General features: G+C 33.8%; 1 protein-coding gene across 3 annotated transcripts in view; it reads right to left on the bottom strand.

Moving 5' to 3' along the window:
- Positions 1 to 3,772: 3,772 nt before the first annotated feature.
- Olfm3 (olfactomedin 3) overlaps positions 3,773 to 21,107 on the bottom strand; it is a 229,002-nt gene continuing 211,667 nt past the window's right edge. For all 3 annotated transcript variants that reach the window (XM_052731102.1, XM_052731101.1, XM_052731100.1), the window contains 2 exons: positions 8,144 to 8,250; positions 3,773 to 6,972 (listed from right to left, as the gene is read on the bottom strand). In XM_052731102.1, the coding sequence (XP_052587062.1) occupies positions 6,295 to 6,972; positions 8,144 to 8,250 (785 nt within the window). In that variant the 3' untranslated portion in view covers positions 3,773 to 6,294. The remainder of the gene's footprint in view (positions 6,973 to 8,143; positions 8,251 to 21,107) is intronic.

Here is a 21,107-nt window from a genome sequence, read left to right as displayed (position 1 = left end):
GTGTGTTTTGTGTTTTTTCTTTTTTATTATACTATTGCTTTTTTGTTTATTTGTTTGTTTCTAAAGAGAGATAGAGAAAAAGAGAGGGCATGGAGTCAAGTGGGTGTTCTCCCCAAAATAATTTCTAAATAAATAATTTCTTTATCAATATCTGTGGATTATTCAGCAATATCTGGCACCAAACATGGGGCACAAACACATGACCCTGGAATTAAGATTCCCATGCTCTACCAACTGAACTAGCTAGCATGGTACTTCAAGGTCATAGATAGAAGTATTCACTTCAGTAGATGCAATTGGTTTTTAGCCACACAGATGAGTAAAACTGATAATAGAGGGGAAGAATAAAGGTTAGCAAACAAAAGACACATTCCTCAAAGTAAATGACTCAGTGTAGATATATAGATTTGAGGGTTGTGCAGTCAGTTATAGGGTTGACTCAATGAGATTTGAAAGTAGTGGATAAACCAAAAAAAAAATGGAAAGTAATTATTCAGATTAATATCTAGAACCAGCAATGATTGACATAATTACATTTTATCTTTCTATAAAAAATTCAATTTTGATATAAAATTCATCTACTAAGAATAACTTCTAAGAGAGTTAATAGATACAGAGAAAGAGAATCTAAGAATATTATTTTTCTGTAGTATTCAGAGCTGAGGTAGTAGTGAGTTCACAAGTTATAGGCAGCTTGAGTTATATGGTGGAACCCTATCTCTAAAATTCAAAAAGACAAAGTAAAGAAAGGAAGGAAATACTTATTTTTGATGATACTGGAATAAAAGCTAATGGGTATATCTTATCAAGTCCTTTGGGAGAGAAAACACAAAGCAAATCTAACAAGCTTCAGTGCTCTGCTTTGTTTTTATTGTACTGTTACTTTTAAATGTCATTATTTCATTTTTAAATTTTTATGCAAGTATAGTGCTCATCAAACATGTTATTTCTTTTTGAAGTTTTCTGAAAATTTTCTGTCAATGAAAATAGCTTCTAATCCACGGTGAATATTCAAACCTTTTCTTTTGCTGTTTCTACTGCTTTAGCAGCTAATTGAGAAAAATATTTTGTATTTAAATCTGACTGAGCTCACCGCATCTGTTCAATTTCAATCAGAGTTGAACTCTCTTGCCAAAAGGCTGTTTTGGAATTGTAAGAAAATATTGTCACAGAGATGTAGGATAGGCTTCATAATACAAATTCTTGAGTCACCAAATTTGGCAAGAATCTGACCCAAATACTGGATCACAGAAGCATAGTTGGATTTAGCTCAAATACAACAAAATTCCTGTCTAGTTTTATATTGAGTTTTTATGAAGAAAATAACTCAATGGCAACATTACAATGTTGATTTGTTTTTAATAGAGAACTGATTGAGATTCCTAAAGGCTGAAAGAATGATCATAGATAGCTTAGTAATAAGCACTTAGTCAGTGCTTAATATACAGATATTTGATGAATGTGGGATTGAAGGAGATTGTACTAGCAGAGTAGTAGCCTTTTGGATCATGTCTTTTCTTGAGAATCTGATGAAAATTTAAACCTACCAGAGTGACCTTACAATCACAGGTAAACAATTAAGCTTGCTATATATTTTCAGAGGATTCTGTGATCTCTGATGTGAGATCTTTAACTCCAAGATGAAAACGCCAAACTAGAAGTATTACAAATATTGTTTGACAGAGCTGTAGAGACAGGAAGGAAGAAGTCATGTACCTCACTTATGTCTCAGGGTGACAGTCCATTCTTTGAATGACTTTACAGTGGAAAAGTGTATCTTTCTAAACATTATTGAAGTCTATCCCTGGAAGACTCCAAGACCTCTTTATCATGACGATTTAAAAATTTTTCATAGTTGTTGATATAATGAGAACATAATTTTCATATTTTTATTATGGGCTATTCCTACCAGAATTTGAACACATGAAGACCTATGTATGTGTTGAGAGCTATATGTCTTGGTTCTAGAGCATCTATTATTAGCTTGTAAATAAGTAATTCATTTGGTCATTTTAATGCATGTCAACTACTCATTCGTTTCATATATATGTATGATACATATATGAATTCAGGGTTCTTGTAAAAATTCAAGGATTGTGCAATAAAAACCTAAATGGCAGCCGGGTGGTGGTGGCACACGCCTTTAATCCCAGCACTCGGGAGGCAGAGGCAGGCAGATCTCTGTGAGTTCGAGGCCAGTCTGGACTACAGAGTGAGTTCCAGGAAAGGCGCAAAGCTACACAGAGAAACCCTGTCTCAACCCCCCTCGCCAAAAAAAAAAAAAACCCTGAATGGCTATGTATTATTGCACTATAGAGGACTTCTATAGCACTTAAACTAGAATGGCTAGCATTTCCCTGAGCTTTTTTTCAGCATGTGTGGTAGGTAAATCATCTGGGTGTGTTAAGTTTGAAGGAGAAATTTTCCGTTGGCTAAGTTGCATAGCTGATACTATTCTATTTGTTATTTAAGAGGTTTTCATGAACCAAATTTACAATTCCTTTGAAAAATAATGTAAAGGCTATAATGAAATCATTTTTTCTTCTAGAAACTGATTTTTAAAATTTATGTGTATGTCTGTGTGTGAGTACGTGCATGTGAGGTCAGATGCACATGGAGGCTAAAGGTGATAGATTCCCTAGAGATTGAGTTATAGGAGATTGTGGGTCACCGACCTTCAGTGCTCATGCACAGACCTAGGTATTCTACAAGAGAAGTAAGTGCTCTTAACTGTTGAGCTGTTGAGCTGTCACTCCTCTAGATATTTATATTTCCATTCTACTTTTCTAGTATGACCATTGAAAAGGTCAGATTTTCTTCAATCCCAGATATTCTCTGTAGACCACGTTAATAACAAATTATTAAGATTTATGATACATTAAGTTAATTTAGAAAATGGAAACATTCCAGGACCTTGATTTCAGTAAAGATATAGTTTACTGAACTGCATGATGTGGGGTGCCTCTGAGTGTTTTAGAAGTTACCATTTCTATCTGTAAGAGGTCAGTAATTGAGGTTCATAGAGTCTTTGCTTAATTCAAGTGCCCCACTTGTAGTACTAGGTAGACTGCTCTACTATCCAGCCTTTCTTATATGGTCCATGTCTGAGATGATGGAGAAGATGACTTTAACATCAAATGTTGCTTGATAATGCCACAGAAACTTATTTGTAGGTGTGATAAGGAATATGGTATTATACTTCTTTAAGTTAGCAAGATGCAATTTTTGATTGTGCTCTTTAAACTATTCTGTTTCTGGAAGGCTTGGTCTTTTGAAGCTCTGCAATGGTTGTATTTTTTGTAGTTGCTCTAACTTGAAGGTATACTTTCTGTTTTTCTCCAAAATGTATTCTTATATAACATTCCCAAAACAAGCAGTTGTTGATCTGAGAGCTGCTTTAAAATCAAAAGCTTTTCTTTTAGGAGATTCAAACTTCAGAACTAGTACATGTAAAACTCATCTTACTAGGTGAAAACTGTTTTTATTTTGATGGGAAAACATTCATAATTTTATATGATTATATTTCGGGAGTCATCACTCTGATTGGAAAAGTTCTTCTCAGAAATTTGGCAGTGACTTTCAAATCTGAGGATATAGTTGTGTTTTTTTTCTTTAATTACAAGTAAACACCAACAGGAAGTTAATATTTTCTTAAGTTTTCATCACAAAGAGTGTTTACAATTATAAATAAATGAAACCACAATGGAGATGGCAACTAGGGCTACAGGATTTGTAATAAAGCATGATTAATCACCCATTTTCTCTGCATAGACTGTATCTGCTATTTCTCTTTTATTTCCAACATTGTTAATGCAATGGAAGATTATCATTATCTGAACTTGTAGAGATAAATTTAGATGCAAATAATAAGCCTTGTGATTCAAGGTTCACAAATACAAATACCACACCAACACAACCCAAACACAGACATATTATTTGAATGACACCGAGTACTTTAATGAGCTGATTAATTTAGAAAATACCAGTTACATTGCTCACTTCAGATGAAGATTTTCTGACTTTAGATTTCTGCACTGCTTGGATTCATTCTATGGATGATTTTAAAATACCGATTATTTTCCTCATAAAATTACTTTATTTGCTGGAGATTAAAAAGGAAACAGTGATTAAGTTCTTATTTATTTCAGGCACAAAACTGAACATAATTTATTAAGGAAATGCTCATAAACTGTAAATATTTAATGCAAGTCATATTTTAAGCTCATGTTACCCCACTTCTAGTAACAATAAAATCTTAGCTTACTCTAGCAGCACATACACTATATATTGGATAGATGAAGACATCATACATAGAAAACAACAAGGCTTTGTACAAGATGCGCACCTCACAAATAAGCCATGATCATCCATATTTTAAATGTATGTGACACCACATAACGTAAAAAGAATGGTTCCTATTAGAGTCTGTCTACCTAAAAATTGATTCATTTCTAAAACTGACATGATTTTTTTAATCTTATACAAATTGCTATATAAAGTATGAACTGCTTATTTTTGTGATATGTGTAGTATGACAAATGAATCTCCTAAATTTTCCAACTCTCATTTGTAGAAGAGAACTTACATAAATGTTTGGGAAGAGAAGTCACTAGTATTAAAAAAACCACAGGGTGCCCATGAGATCATACTTATGTTTTATTAACAAAAAGTAACTACTCATTCAACCTTGAGTTTCAAGATTAAGTAATTAGATTCTCCAATTTTGATGGGATATTTGAGGATAACTCTTCACTTGCAGGATTTAAAATGAATTACTCTAAATATCAATATCTGTTTATAGAGTGCTTTGTCTGCATTATCATATGCTTGTTTTAAAAATGTGGTATTATATATGTATGACATAAAAATTTATACTTTCAGTTATATATTATTTATTTTAGCATATATTTTTAAAAATCTAAAATACAACTTCATTAATTTTAATAAAGCTGCCCTGGGGAATTCTTTTTAACATATGGAAAGTACTTCTAAACTCATTGGCATGTTCAATATTTGATTTTAGGTTCTGTAGAGTTAGTAACATAAATATCAAAGTTTTGTTTTCTTATATTCCTTAAATTTGAACCCACTATGAGGCAAGGTATCTGGAGATTGCCTTCTTATTTCATTTTCTGAATTGGTTATTAATACATTTGAAACAAGACAACTCCCAATTCTTTTCATCATTTTCTTTTGTACAAGCTTGCCATTAACTCTTCGTGGTTCATAATTTTAATATAGAAAAAATTACACATTTTTTTCTTTCCTTAATACTCTTCATGTGCTTCATATTATATAAGAAATGGCATTATTGAAAGTTACATGTAAAATATGTTAAAATACTAATATGTATGTTCATAATAACACTAATATGATAAATGAATAGAATCAAATATAGACTTTATAACACAGCTACGTATTTTATCAACAATTATGTGGGATAGTTCCAGGAAACAGGGTATTATGACATTGAATTTGTGTTCAAATTCAGAGCCAATGGTAGAACGAACTTAGGACAAAACAAAGATACTGTATAGGATCCCTGGTTTGATTTTTTTTTAAGTTTATAGTGCTTATGTGAAGGGGTAAGCCAAGAAGATCTTTCTCGACCACAATTGAAAACTGACTTGAATAATTACTGAGATTAAATTTTAGTGCACTTTATAAAAAATATGACTTTCACAGAAGTGAAGAAATACAATTGTACGATGGTGGTTACAATGATAAAAATACATATTGCCAAGAAAATGTCAGCAAGAGATTTCGAAATGGCTGCACAGCACCGCATCAGAAAATGTGGTAACAGCAACATGATTGATAGTAATTTCCATATAAATAAAATCTTTAAATCTTTTTGTAGAAATAAATGGGAGAAAGTGCTTTTCTTTTACCTTAATTCCTATGAAAATATTTTTTAATGTAGAGCAAGAGACAGTAAAAAAATGACAGTTCAAAAAAGAAGACATTCATGCATTTAAGCCACCATTAGTCTGGTTCTAAGACAAGGCAGATCATTAATCTTTTGCAAAACTAAGACTCTAGCCACTTAAACTCTTTTTAGTGCTTTGCATGACAAGGGCATGATAGGCCCTGTGAATTTAGCAGTTAACATGTGTTTCCAACAACACATTAACTTAGACAAATATTTTTTGAAACTCCAAATATACAATAAAATACTTCACTTTGGAGAAATGATGACAAGTCAATCAAGGAGAAAAAAAATGAACACAGACAGGTTCCTATAGAGTTTATCATAAATGACAGTGAAGATAGATAAAAACAAATGACATTTGCCTATGTGTCATCTTCAGTCTTAATGATGTGGAACAGGGTGACATTGAACAGGACCTGATGGCCATTGTTCCAGGCATAAAGAGCTCTATCTCTTGCATTGTAGTCAAGCATGGATATGTGAAAGTATTGGTTATGGAAGGGGATGTCCGTGTACTCATATGTGGAAGTTTTTGTGGAATAGGAATAATACACTTTGGCTCCAGTTAAGTGGGAGTTTGTGACATACAGAGTCCCACAGATCATGAAGGATTCCCCTGCACTTCTCTTGGGATAGCCGGTGCTCCAGCTCTTCATCACCTCCAAGGTATCTTGATTAAGCTGGCTGATGACAATATTGCCTGCATTTTGGTTAGTTGCATACACAGCCCACAGCCCAATTTCATCAGCCATTAGGTCGATGTCAGAGAATCCACCCCATGTGTAGGGATATACATTGTGAAAGCCAGCATACTCCAGGCTTCTTTGGGCTAGCACTCTCCCTAAATCAAAGCTGTACTTGATGATGATATTACTCTGATACTTGTTAAAATAGAGTGAGCCATTGTAGACAACATGGTTAGTTCCTGCCCACTTGAAAGGAAGATTGTATGTCCTTGATTCAGCTCCACTGACAAAGTCTGCAATGGACTTGTATTCACGAACTATTTTATTGTTAGTGTAACTGTCCATATACCAGACCTGAAAATAAGGGGGGAAAAACAAGAGAAACAAATGGAGTGATTACATTCTGGACTTTTACAACAATTCCAAAATAAAGACAGTAACAGTCAAAGTTTCAAATTTTTGGTGACAAATGTTCTTAGTTCTAACTTGAAATGTGATACCACCACCAGCCCTTGTAAAGATGTTGTATGGAGGGTCAGCAAAATGGCTCAAAATGGCTCAGTAGGTAAAGATGCTGTCAAGACGAACAAGCTGAGTTCCATCCCCCAGACATAAATGGTTCTATATATGTGAACATGCAAACACACACAGATACATTATCTTTCAGAAAAGAATATCCGTATGGAAAAGAAACAGTTGAATTTACTACCTTCAAATTAATTTGCTTTTCCTTTTTTATTTCTGGCTAGTTAATGCCTATTGCTGACTAAAACCATCGCTTGTTATTCCAAAGCACATCTCCTGATTTAACGACATGATCAAAGACAACTGAAAGACCTTATCTTTATCCTGTACCTTGCCCTAAAAATATATCTATTTTATTTTACATGGCAAACCTATGGTTACTTTGTAGTTACCACAGAACCTTCTAGGAACTGTTATTCAGTGGATGATCTTGTAGGTTTTAGTGAAACTATTGCATTAATTTAATAACAAATATCATTTGGATAGGACTATTAAGAATCTTAATTCATAATGAATTTATTAATAAGCAGAACTACAGTAAAGTTACTACTATATTTAATTGTATAACACAGACATTGTCAACTTGGAAAAACATGCTCACCAGTTTCAGTTGTATTTCTTTTACAATTATCTCTAGCAATATACTGATTTACATAAAAATTGGTTCACTACTCAGTGCTTAGTTTTTTTAATATAAAGATCATATTTCTTATAGAATAATGAGAGAATTTTATATGCGTATGATTCATACATTTCAAGCACAAACCAAGACTAAATTCACTGATGATTAGACTAGACTACACTGAAGAACTGTAAGAGGAACATATTACTAAAATAGGTTTGCTCCACACATTAGATTTATTAGCAGTTGTAATTGGAAAATATCAGAAATAATACTCCTTACATCAGAACACATATCATGATAAAAAGGAATAGACTGGGAGAAAATAGTATAAGAGAAACTGAATTATAAGCAAAAGCATTTATAGAAGCAACATACTCTGTTATGTTTTTCAGATGCTAAGGGATCCGTCATCCAAGCACCAAATCGAGTTCCAGATGTCTTGACTGTGATGGGGCCTGTGATTTTCATCAATTTGCCACATGCTGAAATTAGAGGAACATAAACATGTTGGTTGAACAAAGTCAATGAATCCAATACACAAACTCAGAAGAAAACAAAGCGAGGTATATAAGACAAAGTAAATCCATGAAATGAATGTCACATGTTCAGAGTGAATGAGCATCATGTTGACTATAATGTATTCAACCCCTCAAAGGAGCCATGGCTTGTTATTTTGATGCTCTAAATGTAAATATAATACTATAGAAAAATGGTTTATATGAACCAAAAAGAAATAAAAGAGAAAAGTCATATCATTATATCAATCAGTCCCTGCTTACTCTAAATAAAAATGTTGGAAGCATGGTTAATTTCTTTTCTTTTTTTTTAAATTTCAAGACTTTGTTTTCATTGAAAGACATTCTTTTTTTAATAGGAAGTAGATTTGTCTCTCATACAATACATCCCAACAACAGTTTCCCTGCCCTCACTTTTCCCAGTTCCCTCCAGCTCCCTTCTTCAGATCCATTCCCTCTCTATTTCCCTTCAGAAAACGTCAGCCCTCCAAGTCAAATAGGACAAAACAAGCTGCAATAAGACAAGTTGAAAGTCCTCATATGGAGGCTGGACAAGGCAACCTAATAGGAGGAAAAGAGTCCTAAGAGCAGGCAAAAGAGTCAGAGATGCACCTGCTCCTGCTAGAAGTCATGTTAGCTTGATTTTCAACCACTGGGATCTCTCCCCCTTTCTTATGTTTTATGGTTCTTGACAGTACATAAGCTAGACAGAACTCTAAAGTTGATTTTTAAATCATTTTTCCGTTGAAATACATCCTTATATAACACAACAGTGAAAATTTGATCACAGACTCCTTGAAAGGTATAGAGTTTTGAAAGACCCAATGTAAAGATAAAAGGGCTTGATAGAGCAACCATGAACATGCAAAGAACAAAACCTTAAAAATCTCGTGTTTTCAGACTCTAAGAGAACATGTAATGAAAGTTTCAGTAACCCAATGTATAAGGAACAACATGAATTTCATGAAAAATACATGTATATATACGTACTAAATACATATACTAATATTTATATTGATATATGTAGTCATTTTGACTGTGGATAGGTTTTAAGAATAGCTGTTGTTTCATAAATGCCAGGACCAAAACCAAGGGCAAATATTTTTTGTGGATTTTTAAATAGCAGAATTTAGAAGTAATTTATCTAATACATTTTCATAAACAAACTGCCTATAAATATTTACCTTTGGTTTGAACAAAGAAATAACTTTCCTATTTATTAATTTTTTCCTTTTATTTTTTGAGGTCTTAATTCATATTTTTCTATATTCCTCTGGCTAGTGTAAAAATTGATAAATGTCTAGTTCATTGCTGCTGGTGCCTCTGTCTTGGGCAAAAAAGAAGAAAGGCTTAAGGCAAATCACGGACAAAAGCAATCTGGCTTGGATCTTATTTTGATTCATATTTCTCTCTATATGGTCCTCATAAGAATAATTTGTAATTGGTAGGACACCAAGCTGCCTAATTAGGAAGATGAAGCATGGGGACATGTTTTGCTTTGTTATTGCAACACTAACTACACATTCTGTAATCCCTAACTTTTTAGGATACCTGAACTGGAATCATGTTCCACTTTCTTTGAAAGGAATTACATACGATCTCACCTTTTTTTAGTTTATCATTTTACAGATTCTTAAGCCCCAGTTTATCAAGACTAGGCAAGTGATTCATGAGAATCAATATATAGGTATATGCATGCCATATACCTGTATCTATCTATCTATCTATCTATCTATCTATCTATCTATCTATCTATCTATCTATCTACATATCTATCTACATATCTGTATCTAGCTATATCTATATATAGCTTGGGTTAAGCCTACTTGGAATATGGCAGTTCAAATTGTTATCAACACATGAAAACATATGAGCAAAGTAGTCTCCATTTGAATTAGAGAAATGTTAAAATATTTTGAATGAACCTAGTTGAGTAGATGATATGACTATATGTTATGTGAAAATGATGTTTAATGATGCCACACATAAACATTTATAAGTTAACAGATGAAAAGACCATGAAAAATTGCAGCGTGCATAGATTGAAATAAAAATATATCCCCATCTCCAATTAAACCATAGAACAATGTATGTGTTTTTTTTTCCCTGAAAGATGAAAAATAATTCTGGCTTGAAACAATGAACTAATATCTGCTTTTATCTCTTCTATTTTCTGATTTCAATAAAATTACAGTGGAGTATAACAATAAAAATATTTTTTTTAAATCCCAAAGACAAGGGAAATAGTTCAAAGAAGTACTTGTAGATATCTTTCAATAAGTTCCTCAAAGGAACAGATGATGGAGAGTGGTTATGGAAGATCTGGAAGGAGATGTGTCAGTTTGGGCAGAGTAGGTAATGGCTGAAGAAGGAGGTGCATTACTATTACCTTAAAAAAATGAAATATGGACTCAGAAAATATGGAGAGAGCACATCTGGAGTGTTCCGATGAACTGAACGCATGGGCACTACTGAAAGAAGGTTAAGAACAATTGATCGCATTTCCTCCCCTAGACGTAGGGCTCCAAAACTGGTCAACACAACTGCAAAACCGTGTGTTAGTTTCCCTAAAATATTTAAAGTAGATGATGTAAATTTTGGAGGCTCAGCACAGGCGTCGCCTGCTTAATGATACAGTCTCCTTGCCTATTAAGCATGGAAAAAGTACCAATCTCTGTGTAAATACTCAAAGTGGCCAAGGGAATTGTTACTCCAAATTTTAAAGTTAGTAGATAATACTGATAGTTTTAAAATTGCAATAAAAAACAATAAGCTATTAAAGATGGTGTTCTGATAAAAGAGAATGCAGAGAGTAGATGAGACCCTTTCCCCTTTAGACATGATTGTACTGAGCATTTGGACAGTGAGAGAAAAACATAAGAAATCCATTAGGAAGTGAAAACTATGATTACATGTTATAAAAACAGGTAGAAGATTAAGAATATTTTCCCCAAACTGAAAAATGATAACACTGAAAAAGGGCGAGGAGGAATGAGACATAACATATTGGTTCCAGTATTTAAATAAGATTTCTAGAATAAGAGACACAAAAGAACACGGGAACTTATTCAATTTTTGTATAGTACCTGTAACAAAATTACTGTGAAATGTGAGATAGTTAAGAACAAAGTAAAGTTTAAAACTTTCAAGGCATTTAAGATGCTTACATGTAAACAAGTAAGAATTAGATTGGAATTGAGCTTTTTATTACCATAGATACTGAAATGCAATATGGACCCAGGCCTTTGTACTGAAGAAGAAAAATCCAAGGAAGACAATGGAGAATCTTTTCAGATGTGCAACATTCCAGAACTTTATGTTCTGTACCATTTTCTGAAGAAATTACCTGAAGGTATATTACAGTGAACAAGTTATAAACTCAACAGAGGAAGAAGTGAGATAAGGAAAACAATGACTTCTTGCATGATGAGAACTGTGCAGGAGACATTGAGAAATCTTCCAGAATAGACAGTTGTAAGAGAAGGACTTGCAATATCTTTGTGGAAATATAAATTAATACAGTCATCATGGAAATGATACAGATATAAGTATGCTTAAACTGATTTAAATATCACATATATGCATATATATATACATATATATATGTATATATATATATACTTATATGTATCTATATGTATGTACAGGGACACATCATGTTACCACCATGCTCAATTTGAAGATTTTAATACCAGTTAAACTATTTTTTTAAAAAAATAAGGATAAGCAGATTTGATCTTTACATAGACTTGGATTTAAAAAAAAGATTTATTAGTTTTATGTCTGTGGGTGTTTGTCTGCATGTATGTGTGCATCACATGTGAAGTATCCATAGAAGCCAGATCAGGATGTTGGATTCCCAAGAACTGGAGTTACAGTTGGTTATGAGCCAGCATTGAGGGTTGAGAACTGAATCTCTGTCCTCTGTAACAGTGATAAGTATTTTAAAATGTTGGGGCTTCTCTCCAGTGTAAGACTGAGACCTTTGAAGAAAATCTGAATAAGTGAAGACAATGACTTAATTTTTAACTTTTTGAGACTCTGTCATACTATGTAGCTTAGTTTGGCCTGGAATTCACTATGTAGATCAGGCTAGCCTTGAGCATGCAGAGATTCCCATATCCTCTTTCTCCCCAATACTGGGATTAAAGGTATACGCTATCCTATCTGGTTTACTGATACATATTAAAGGATATTTTATTGAGTGACACAGATATTATGATACTAGATTCATAGAGGAAGAAATTATGTCTAAGTCCATCACTTAACTTCCAGGAAACAGTATAACATTATCAAAATATTGTTAACATTTACATTTAACCTAAAACTAATCAGCTCATAATCAAATTACCAAAAACTTGACTGGTACTCTGCTCTCTGATTATAGAAAAGACAAAAATTTATCTAGAGATAGCAGAAAAAGATAAAGTTCATATTGTTAAGAAATACAATTGTGAGAATAGAAGGGATATAGAAGAGTGACTGTCTCTGTTTTTAAAAGCTATAATTATAAAATATTTCCTCAATGAAGATAAAAAATCTGTGTTTTGAAGCCACAAGTAGTTTGATTTTGGTCAATATTCATGAGTCGTCATAAAAGCATACAAGGTAGAAACATGAACAAAAGTAACTCAAGCAGGAGATGTTATCTAAATTTTTAGCTAACAGAGTAGGAAGTCATTCAATAATATCTATGGTTGATTTTTAAAAGTAGAAAATAAATCTATTATTCAAAGCACCGATTTAACCAATACTATGTCCTAAAACTAAGCTGTTAAATTGATTAAACTCTGGGGAAAGGAACTAAAAGTGACTGTTGGTTTCCATTCCAAGCCCTTTAAAAATTTTAAGCATACTATTTTTGCCATATGTGTGTAATATTTAAATTATGGTTTAAAATGTTAAAGGGGGTGTAAAAGCCTCATAGCCACTAAATTTGAAAAGCTAAAAAATTTGCATTTATATATTGCCTGTTGAAAGATGATTTCCAGGTTTTACATGTCATACATAGCTAGGAATTGGACAGAAATGAGAGAGTGTCACAGATAGAAGAAATGAAACTTGTGAATAGCCTGCATTTTATTATTTTGAGTGTGAGGCTTAGACCAAAATTGAATGTTTTAAACTTCCAGTTCCATTTTACAGTTTACTTAGCAAGTTCTGTGTCTTTACCTCTTTAAACTTCAAAATATGGGAATACTATGATTATAACATTTATTCATATATTTTCTACAACACCAACTGTAATCATTTTCAAAATATGAAAAATGGAGATGGAGGACCACAGAAGAAAATGGCTGATATTCCGAAGGAGAGGGAGAAGCTAAATGACACTGAGGTTGTTTCAAAACCTTAAGGAGGAGAGGGTGTCTGAACTGGCCTTCTGTAGTCAGATTGGTGACTACCCTAATTGTCATCATAGAACTTATTTCCAGTGACTGATGGAAGCAGATGCAGAGACCCACAGCCAAGCACTTAGCCATGCTCCTGGAGTTCAGATGAAGAGAGGGAGGAGGGATTATTGGAGCAAGGTGGGGGAGGGTGTGTCAAGATCACAATGGGGGAACTACAGAGAGTTGACCAAAGCTAGTGGGAGCTCACAGACTGACAGCTGGGGAGCCTGTGTGGGACTGAACTAGTCCCTCCAAATGTGGTTGACAGTTGTGTGGCTTGATCTGTTTGTGGGGCTCCTGGCAATGGGACCTGGACTTATCCTGAGCACATGAACTGGCTTCTTAGAGACCGCTCGCTATGGTGGGATGCCTTGCTCAGCTTTGATGCAAGGGGGGCTTGTTCCTGCCCCAACTTAATATGCCAGCCTGTGTTGACTCCCCAAGGGAGGCTTTATTCCCTATGAGGAAAGGATGGCGGGGTTTGGAGGGGAGCAGGAGAAGGGGAGGGAGGGAAAACTGTGGTTGGTATGTAAAATTAAAAAAAAAATTTAAAATAAATAAAAGAAAATAAACAAACAAATAAATAAAATAAAAAGGAAAAGAAACATTCTAAGGCATATTGTCAACAAATTTATATTTCATTGCAATTCATAAACATTTTCAGATAGACTATTAAATTTATTATTAGAATTATATGTAAATGTCATATTATTTCTGTTTAATATAACTTTTATTTAAGCATTGTTTTTGAAAATATAGTACCACTTTCTTAGACTTTAACTTTGTTAATTTCTTGTAACTTTATAGATATGAATTATACATTTATATATTATCTTTCTGAAATATGTTAACTATTAATTTGGAATTATATTGATTTACTATATTTGCATATATATATTCAATTATGTTTATTTTCACAATCTCAAACACAGTTTATTCAAATGTTAAATATTTCCCTATTTTGTTCTTTCAAAGACTGGCATTAAACTGTATCAGTACTCCATGAACATTATGTCTTATTTTTTCTCCAATGACCGTGTTGTCTGCAATATATATTGTTATTCCTATTGGTTTATGTTTGTGATAACTAATAACAGTTTAATAAATGTTCATAACTAAAAAAGGCCTAAAGGATTCATATTATTTTATATTAACTACATTTACATATATCAAAGTGTATGTGTGTATACACACAAATAGCATAAATAAAGCTATGCCACATCTAACAAAAACTCAGTACCAGGTGTGGAGCCCGCAATTGGAGATGCTGGTCAGGAGTGACCAAGAGTCTCCCCAAAGAATGCAGCATATTGTTATTTTTCTTGGTTGCCTTTTGCTGCAGGTACCATGTAATTTGACCACACGATTAGGAATATTTGGGCTGAATATGACCCAAAAATGTCTTCCCAGAGGACTACTTTTTATAGTATCAGAAGTGCTATGCAAACTGCTGATAGAGAGAAGCAATCAGTTGTCCTACCAAGCTGATACCCACGAATCACAACAATGACTAGAATGGTAAGATATTCCTAAATATGTATAACTTGTTGGTAACCAACAGCTCTCTAATTCAATTCAGGGCCTACTCAACAAGAAGGAAATCATGCCTGATACTAGAAACATAGTCAATACTGGGGGTGTGTGAGGTTATAGATTTTAGAGTAGAACTTATTACTGCCGCTTTACTAGACCACCTTAATTGCTAGTTGCTTTCAAAAATACTTCTTCTTACACCCACAGGTAAGTGCCCCTTTCACCCTTCATCAAGGCAGCGTCTTTTGGCAGCATACAGAGACCATTACAGAAAACTACAACTGGTTAAAATCCAAAGAACAACTGATTGTGGGGTCCACAACCCCAATACGTCTATAATAAAATTTCTGCACCTAGGGCTCAAGGAGCATCATGAGACAGCATGGAAAGATGTAAGAGCCAGAGGATCAGGAAGTCTGCTGTGAGATTGTGTTTTCTAGAAAGAATAAAGAAATTACGTCCATGTTAGCATCATCAACATGGCTGCCTAAGCAAGACTTAAACAGTGAAAACACAAACTGATGTGGAAGGAGAAATCTTATGGGACTCCACAAATAACTGCAGACAACTAATGGCTACTGAGAAAGGGACAATTAGTCTTTCCCAGAATGAGTGCCCTGATTGGATATGCAATGTCAGATGGTCTGTCCTGAAATCACATGCATACAAGCAACACTAAATGGACTCAGCTGGTTGCATTTATATATTTATGAACACACACACACACACACACACACACATATATATATATATATATATATATATATATATATATATAATAAGTCATGAATTTGAAAGGAAGTAAGCAGGGGTAACATGAGAGAGCTGGGAGGGATGGGACATTAGAAGGTTTATAGGGAGGAAAGAGAAAGGGAGAAATGACAGAATTATATTTTAATTAACATTTAAAAATCATAAAGAAGATAAGTTGATTAGAGTTATATTTCTAATGAATTATTACAATGTAGTCCAGCACATGGTTCTTTAGAAATGTGTTTCTCACAAGTTCTCACTCTCTACTCCTGAACATATCTTTTAAGAGAAATTGTGTTGTCTGTTTCATCACTTCTTGGCCTTTTACTAAGAGAAAATGTAGAATCTGTTCATCATTTTAATAAATTGCTTGAGGAATATTCATTTGACATTACATAAGGAAATTACATTAATTTTGAAAATTTTATAACTTGAAATTTTCTTAGACATTTTGGTTATAATCGTATTGTTTTCAGTATGTGCAGATGATAGTGAGCTATGTCTTCAAACAAAGATTCTTTAAATCTATTCTTATTTTCAGTATGTGCAGATGATAGTGTGGAGCTATGCCTTCAAGCAAAGATATTTTAAATCTATTCTTTGACCATGGAAGATCCCATGGACACTCTTGAAACTTGTTCTTTGCCTTCCGGTTCCTCTCTGGGTTATTGTTTCTCCATCATCGACCTCCAAGTTCAGCATCTACTCACTTTTTCCTATCTTTCTAGTGACTCACAATGTGCAACGTTTGACACTGTCTTCCCTTTCTTGACCTCAATCCATCAGAATTTTTCATTTGGAGATATGTTTCTTGAGTAACCTAGTTTCTTAGTATTAATCTATGAGGCACACTTGAAGTAAAGTATAGCTGAATGTTCATGTGTTTTAACTCTGTTAATCTTAAATAAGTGCATGCATTTAAAAATTTAGACTCCACCTAGGTAGGTAGGTAGGGAAGACTTCTAGCTTAAAATCTGAAATGTAATTGACAAGAAGCAACCTCCTGGCTCATAAATTGAAGGGGAATTTACTTAAGGTTTTAGTTTAATTAGCATATTAGCCATTAAGTGGTTTAAACATGTAGAAGGCCATGTTTTAAAATAGTGTGTAGGGGGCTATAGGTTAAGGATACCAACAGGATTTGGATCTGGATTGTATCCTTACTCTTTTAGGACCCTGAGCAATTTCTTAACATCTTATTGTCCTGTGGGTAACAATAGTAATCAAATATCTTTCACAATGCAGTTGAAAAGAATAAATAAGAAACACATGCTGGGTATTTAGAATACTACTCAGTACACAGATAGATACTTTAGATGTATTAACTATTGCATGTGTTCCTGCTACAGATCTGATACTGATAGAAAAAGAGTCCATATCATTAAAGTTGTAAAACCAATGTGAGCATTTTGTTTTATTTTTTTGTAGATATGATCTAAAAATCACAGAAATTTAAAAGAGAACATTAGAAAATCAAAATAGCTGTGAACTACAATTTAAAAAGAAAACTCTATCTACTTTGTGGATAATAAATTTCAGAAAGCATGAAGAGTAGGGAGAAATATTCCCTATAAGTTACCACATTGTTTCGGTGAGGGATATAAAGCAACGTTTGAGACAAAGGAAACTGGCTGTATGTGGATGTCTGATTTTAAGGGTAAAGTTGATAGAAACAAACTTTAGTTTAGATGTGAAGATGAAAAACCAAAATAAATTAAGAATGTTTTTGTGTAACATGAAAATATGTGACTTGCTCAGTTGAGCTGACTTTAGTACCATCTACTCAGATAAAGTGACAGGGAGGGAGAGGAAGAAGAAGAAAAAAAAAAAAACATCAGGATTCCAGTGAAGGTAATTTCAAGCTGTGCATGATTTGACATAGTATCTGTGGAGAAAGTATATACATGAAGGAAGCAGATGCCCCTGTGAGAAACAGTTTTGACATTTCTGAGTATGGTGATAATAGTGAATGTCTGAAGATGTATTTGCTTCATGGGGGACATACACAACGAAAACTATGCTCAGTAGAACTCTACAAGTAAGCATCTAGGGTGCCCAGCAGAGGAGTTCTGGAAGAGCCTGTCAATAAGATGGAAAAAATGTAAAGTGTTATGAACTCCCAGTTATGGGAGTAGCTTTTTCTTACAAACTTCTTGCCTTCAGAAACTGAACTTTGGCCCAGTCTTGCAACTGAGTTAATAATATGCCTTGAGACTTTTAAAACTGTGTCGTCAATCTGTTTTCCTAGTGTGTATTCAGCCTGTTCAAATTGTCTTTAATAAATTCATATAAACAAACTTACTAGATCTTAGACTTCCCATTCATCAGTTTTCAAGCTAAGCTAAATGTATAGCTGAAGCCTTATATTATGTACTCCTCCGTGCTCCGGCTCAGAATTGTGTGTGTGTGTGTGTGTGTGTGTGTGTGTGTGTCTGTGTTGTGCTATTCATTTGCTGAAAGCAGCCATGAAGTTGAAGGCAACCTAGAAAAGAAATACCAACTATAAATGCTTAAAATGCATATGGATATGGTTTGGTAACAGCTACTTGCAGTTTTGAGTGCTTTTTTGGGTCATTAAAGTAAAGATTTTCCATATAAACCTTTCTAAAAATAATTCAAACAAGAGATTTCTCATCCCATTCCTATACCGTACTTTGTATACTGTTCATTCAGTATAGGGCAAAGCCCCCTTGTTAGGGACAGATGGTAGACCAATGGAAAGAGGGGAAGAATTCAAACTTGGGTTCACTGTTGGTCTAAATTAGCCCAAGAGGATGAATCTTTTTCTTTAACAAGGCACCACTAGACCAAGCAAAAAGTTCTTCAGAATACTGGTACTATCCTGCGGAAAATACCATCCTGATGGCTAACAAGACACTTTCGAAAAAATACCAAAGGTAATTAGTGGAAAGAAATCATTAATGATCGTAAAACTTATGTAGAAACTGATGAATCATAACTTGGATGGGAGTTAATTTGAAAAACACTATAAACCAAATGGCAGCAACAGATGTTCCTTTTTAGGAAAAAGAGGGAGGGACAGAGTGGCAGGAAAACATGAAGTCACGAGAATTATTTTTCTGTTGTCATTTAGGAAAGTCAGATGTATATCTAGGGGCCATGTGGCAGATAGGGAGTAATGGATGTTGTAAAAGATTATAATGAAATAAAAGAAGTCCACAAGTAGATAATCAAATTTACTTAGTATCTATGAGTAATCATGCCTTCACTTACCTTTAATGTATACATGCATTAATTAAAACCAAATAAAGATATAAAGCCTCTCCCTATGTACTTAGGACATTAAGGCACACAGTGTCAAGTCTGGTCACTTATACAGGTCACATGCTTAAATCATTGGATAATGGCAGATAGTGCACTTACTTTCTGGAATGGACTTTCTTCATTTATAAAATTTGAGTTCTAATGTTTGAGGTTTTGTTATTTTAGGGGTCAAGAGGGCATTGAATTTATTGAGGATCAAGAAGCTTTTATATATTGATGAGGAGAATGTGGTATCTGTGGTCATGAATCATCCAACAAACAAAATAAAATAAGTAAGTAAGTTACCACTGTGGCCATGTTATAGTCCCCATCATGCTGTTAACATCAGATAGATATCCCCAGGAAGCTAACAACAATGGAAAACTCTTTGTGTTGATTTCTTTCCAGGAGAAATTTCCTTTAAATTGGTCATTGATTTCCTAAGTGAAAATTTATCTTGTCAAATGAAATCAGTAGAATTTAATCAGCACATATTTATGAAACTGGTGGCTTTCCCAATTAAATTTTGTGGGCTTTGGTATCAAGAAAACATAGGCATCTTCACCTTCTAAAGGAGCAGAAACATTAAAAAACCAAACAAACAATAACACTCATCTTTGTTTCGTGACTTCTGCAGACTAGCTTTTGTTCAAATGAATCACCGTCTTTCTTATTTTACTCCCACTTTCCAGAGGAAAAAGGAAGCTAGTCAGGAAAGATAATTTCCCCAAATGCCAGTGAGACAAATGTTCCCACAAAGGTGCATGGCAACAAAAGAGGGGTGAAGTCTTGCCTCACTGATTTTCCCTGCTACTCTCCTCTGTCTTCAGCGAGACCCATGAAAGTATCAGCATTGATAACATCCTGCATATTCAGGAAATATACTGATTAGGTTATTGAGGAAAGTTGCCATTATATTTCTCTGATGACTTTTATGCATTCCTTTTCTATCGTCAGTTACCACCCATCATTAACAATCATTAGTTGAGGAAAAGGTACCATTTAGGATGCAGCATGAAGAAGTTGTTTGGATCATTGATGCATAACATACATCTGTCCTCTTTTCTTATTTCTTTAGCATATGAAACTGCTTTATTATAGCTTAGTCTAATAGCTTCTAGCTTTGAATCCTTAGGCCAAACCCATTCATATAATTTAGATAGGGCAGGGAATATATCTACGGACAGAAAATTAAGTCTTTCTTATTAAGGTCAATGGAGAACTCCTGTAAAAAGAAATACGTATGATATGATTTTACAGTCTATTAAAACTCCTATAAAATTTATATCTACCATACTTCGGGAGCACAATAAAGGCTATTTATATTATTTAAATTTTATCTTTATGTCTAGTCTTGTCAACTATGCTGCTAGGGGACAAGATTGAGATATCAACTCTGAGCTTTCATTGGGTATAACATCAATTACATGTATGTCTAATAACTCATATTTTCTCAGGAAACACAATTTTACTTTCTTAGTCATATAATAAATTACCTCAACTCTTCCATTTACGTTTTCTAATATAAACTTGAGTTAGGAATATATCTCTTTTTTAAAAATTTATTTATTAATTATATATACAGTGTTCAGCCTGCATGTGTGCCTGCAGGCTAAAGAGGGCACCAGATCTCATTACAGATGATTGTGAACCACCATGTGGTTGCTGGGAATTGAACTCAGGACCTCTGGATGAACAGCCAGTGCTCTTAACCTCTGAGCCATCTCTCCAGCCCCTAGGAATATATCTTAAAGGAGAAAGCTATTTAAACTTAAAACTAATGGACAATACTGCAATGAAATCCCTGATAATTTAGAAATTTGTGTTTTCTTCTGGGAATATAGTTGTTTCCTTAAGAGATTTAGATATAGATATACTTTA

The sequence above is a fragment of the Peromyscus californicus genome, unplaced genomic scaffold (genome assembly GCF_007827085.1).
Source record: "Peromyscus californicus insignis strain IS unplaced genomic scaffold, ASM782708v3 Scaffold_9__1_contigs__length_137607984, whole genome shotgun sequence".
Taxonomy (NCBI): domain Eukaryota; kingdom Metazoa; phylum Chordata; class Mammalia; order Rodentia; family Cricetidae; genus Peromyscus; species Peromyscus californicus.
The sequence above is the reverse complement of the archived record's forward strand: the minus strand, read 5'-3'. Positions and strand labels throughout refer to the sequence as shown.